Source organism: Fukomys damarensis, unplaced genomic scaffold, assembly GCF_012274545.1.
Source record: "Fukomys damarensis isolate Sample0158 unplaced genomic scaffold, DMR_v1.0_HiC HiC_scaffold_30, whole genome shotgun sequence".
NCBI lineage: Eukaryota > Metazoa > Chordata > Mammalia > Rodentia > Bathyergidae > Fukomys > Fukomys damarensis.
In genome coordinates, this window is record NW_022900942.1 from 5,211,718 (window position 1) to 5,215,673 (window position 3,956).

The following is a 3,956-nucleotide window of genomic DNA, read 5'->3' on the forward strand; positions in this document are numbered from 1 at the left end:
GGGCGACTCCTGGCGGCCCAGGCGGCGCATGGCGACCTGCCGCGTGGAGCCTGGACCCTCGGTGGGCGGGGTCTCGCCGTCAGACTCTGCTAGGCTGTGCAGAGCCAGCTCGCCGTGGAAATCCTTGCGGAAGTCGGGGTGGCCCACCTCCAGGCTGTGCTTGCGTAGAGCGCCCTTCTTGTCGGCGCTCAGAGAGGCGCCCAGCTTCTCCGCTGACTGTACGCGCTTGAGCAGAGGCGAGCGCGGAGGCTCAGCGCTCTTGGGGCGCGGGCGCACCACGGGCGGCGACGAGTGTAGCTTGGCTGGGAAGCTCTGCGTGGTGTGCGAGCTGCCCACCGTGTGGCCCGGCAGCGGGGGCGGTGACGCCTGCGTAGGGGACGGGGTGTGTGCCAGAGGTGACAGCGGGATGTTGCCAGCCGACTTGCAGCGTGCAGAGCGGTACTGGCGGTGCAGTTTGGGAGACAGCCCATGCAGCGTACTGGGCCGGATATGGTGCGACGCAGACGACGCTGGCGAGTTGGGAGTGCTTGAGGCAGGCGAGCTGCTCTGAGATGAGGCACCTGCGGGCCAGAGGGATCGCACGGTTCAGAGAGGTCCTCAGGCATCGTCACCCCGCGCCACGCAGTGCCCCATGCAGAGCTACCTAGGTAGGCAGAGTCCGGCGTGGAGCGGTAACTGTGTGTGGGTGAGCGCGCGGGCAGCCCGTGCGTGGGGGAGCCTGGAAGGCTGTCGCTGGACGACAACGAGCGGTTCAGTGACGACAGAGAGCGGCTTGTGTGCAGCAGGTTCGACTGCTTTGTGATCTTCCGGAAGAGGGAGCTACGCTTCTTACTGGGAGACAGGGAAAGATGGCCACCTACCCTTGACCAGATTCCAGAGCTCCTGGCTCCTCCCATTTTTGGGCGGCAAGCTAGCCCACCCCTTTTAGCTACAATCTTTTCTTTTCTTTGAGACAGGGTCTTGCTATGTAGTTCAGGTTGTCTTGAACTCATGATGATCCTCCTGCCTCAGCATCCCCAATGCTGGGATGACAGACATCACTACCACACCCAATTTAGGTACAATTTTTCAGCCAAGGCAGAAAGAACTTCTCTGGGCCCAGCTCTTTGCTCTCTACCACACCCAATTTAGGTACAATTTTTCAGCCAAGGCAGAAAGAACTTCTCTGGGCCCAGTCCTCTTTGCTCCTCCCATCCGTTCTGGAAATGCTTAGTTCAGCCTAGAAGCATCAATCCAAATAAAAGCAATTCCCTCTGGCCCCGTCCACATCCCTAGCCTCTCCTTCCACTGCAATCTACTTCTTAGGGTTAAGTCGTTTGACAATTTTATCTGGCTCATATTCAGATCTCCAGTTGATGTCCAGGCCAAACCCACTGATCAAGACACTTGAGAGCTGGGGTGTAATTTAGTGGTTGACTGCTTGCCTCACATGCAAGAGGCTCTGGGTTTCACCCCTAGCACTGAACAGCGATATATAAAACCAAAGCCCTTTAGGTCACACCTGCCTCTTCTAGCTCCTGCAATCAATAAGGAAAGAAAGGGGCAGGGATTTAGCTTAGTGGTGCTGCTGCCTGCCTTGCAAGCGCAAAGACCCTCATTTGATCCCTGATACCCCCCCAAAATAAATAAAAATAAGGAAAGAAATTACAGCCATGCAGCTCACAGACATTTAGCTCAAGAAAGGCCACGCATACCACAATAACCCCATGTGTGTGTCACCTAGTGGTGTCAGGTCTAAGGTGTAAAAAGTCAATCTATGATCGAACAAGCAGGAAATATAGTAGCACACGTACCAGAAAGCATGCTGTCCTTAAGCAAGTGTGACTACTTCATTTGGCATAGTTTTCCTAGCACACTCATTTCTGACAGAGATCTCTTAGGCTAGCCCCTCCCAGGCTTCCAGATACATCTAACAGGGCAGAACCTGGGACTGGACTCCCTCCTCCCACAACCCCACGTCTATGGCCCACAATGCTTTCTGCCTGGTTTAGAAGTTGGGCATAGCTTCCTGTCTTGACTTGTTGCACTTTTCCAGCTCCTCATTGGTGCCAGTGGCAGTGTCCCACTGTTGTCCTCCCCTGGGTTCCTGCCATCTTGGCCACACCCACTGCTTTTAGCTTGGACTACCTGGGACCCTGCCTACCTCTCCTGGCCTTCCTTGGCAGAGGGCCTCTTGTTCCGCCTTGCCATTTTGGCTTTGTAACTGCTACGCCTTGCAGGGCCAATGCGGATGGAAGTATTTTCAAAAGGTGTGGTGGTCACGGCCACCTTGTTGCCACTCTAGGGGAAGAAGGAAGGAATGCTTTGCAGGGGGCTGCTCAGAACCTGGCCACCTTCTACCCCATGCACCGTCCCTGTTCTCACCTTAAGGATCAGCTCCACAACCTCAGGATGCACCATGCCATGCACAGGCTCCCCATTCACATGAGTGATGAGGTCCCCTGCACAGAGCCCTGCTTCTTGGGCAGGTCCCCCTTCCTCCACGTGCTGGGGACAAGGGTAGCAAGATTGGCAATAAGCTTATGTGTCACACACCTGGCTTTGCATGCACTATAGTCTTCATGACACTTCACAAAAGTTATTTTTCTTCCCATTTTATAGATGAAGAAACTGAATGTTGGGGAGGTAGGTGAAAGAGGGAGTCAGGAAAGAATTTCACCCAGACCGTGTAGCTTCAGAACTTGAACTACAACTCATCCCTGGGTACTTGTCTACTCCTCACCCTTCGATACAGACCCCACCCAGAAGCACTCACCCAAACGATGTGGTGGACGCTGTAGACGTCAGAGTCACCCATGTAGACTCGAATGGCTCGAAGGGTGAAGCCATACTTCTTGCCTGATCGTTGGATGGTGATGGGGGAGCGGAGTCCACTGACAGCTGGGGAGTAGTCCCGGCTGGGTGAGGAGTCCCGTGAGGAGGGATTGGAGGACAGAGATCGTGGGGACATGGGACTAGCAAGGGGTGAACTTCCATGTGGGTCCACTGTGGACAAAGAACCATGGTCAGATGTCAGGACCAACCAGACTTATTGCTCCAATATCTGCTCCTCCCTCCTCCCAAGTGAAAGTCCCAGAGCAGATTCTTATTGATCCCTCCTGGAATCGTTCACTGTGGACAGGGAAAATGCAGTATTTTCACTGACAGCCCCTCCTCTGTGAAATCATTCGTCCATCCTAGACTCAATCACTGTGGACAGGGAAAATGTATTTTCATTCTTCTGTCCTGGCTCAAAAGCAAGCACTCTGTCCCCTGATGGTCCCAGCCCAGCTTTACCTGCAGGAATCATGACAGACAGGGCAGTGGCTGAGGCTGACTTGATGACTTTGCCCCCAGTTCGAGAAGGCCGCTTCTCTACTGCTGGGTCCCCCGACAGCTGCTGGTGCCGTGCCCTGCGCAGAACCAGGTCATTGGTGGCCCTAGGACCTGATGCATCCCCTTCCTTTGAGGGTGGGCAGAGGTCACCTGGGCGTGGGTGGTTAGCTGCAGGAGAGTAGGTGGGTTAGAGATCAGTTTACAGCCAGGGACTTCGAGCATGCTGTTCCTCTGCCCACGCCCCTCCCTTGCTGAGTTGTAAATTGCATTGGAGCAGAGCATTCAGAGTAGTCGGGTACAGAGGAGGAAGGCCTGGGCTGAAGGTGTAGCTCAGTGGCACCGCATCTGCATGGCAAGTGCAGGGTCCTGAGTTTGATCCCCAGTATCAAAAAAAAAAAAAAAAAAGGAAGGAAGGAAGGTCCTTGTGTGCATGTCACTTTCTGGAACGGCACAAGGGTGTTCCTAATGTTAATGGGGTCAGCTTGGTGTATGAATAGTATGTGAGATCTTTTCTAAACAGCATCAGCCTCATTATGCGCCGCTGGGGAATTGGGAAAGGTGGCAGGAGGGCGGACTCACTGGCTTCGGAGTCCCCAGCGCTGCAGGCACCTTCCCCGGGAGCCCCCTCTTTGGGCGCCCGA

At 54.8% G+C, this 3,956-nt stretch overlaps 1 protein-coding gene across 1 annotated transcript in view; it reads right to left on the reverse strand.

Moving 5' to 3' along the window:
• The window catches only part of Mast1 (microtubule associated serine/threonine kinase 1), a 35,862-nt gene that overhangs the window by 828 nt on the left and 31,078 nt on the right, over positions 1-3,956 (reverse strand). Inside the window, 7 exon segments of the mRNA XM_033757320.1 lie at positions 1-560; positions 644-831; positions 2,144-2,280; positions 2,365-2,487; positions 2,756-2,985; positions 3,277-3,483; positions 3,895-3,955. Coding sequence (XP_033613211.1) covers positions 1-560; positions 644-831; positions 2,144-2,280; positions 2,365-2,487; positions 2,756-2,985; positions 3,277-3,483; positions 3,895-3,955 — 1,506 coding nt within the window.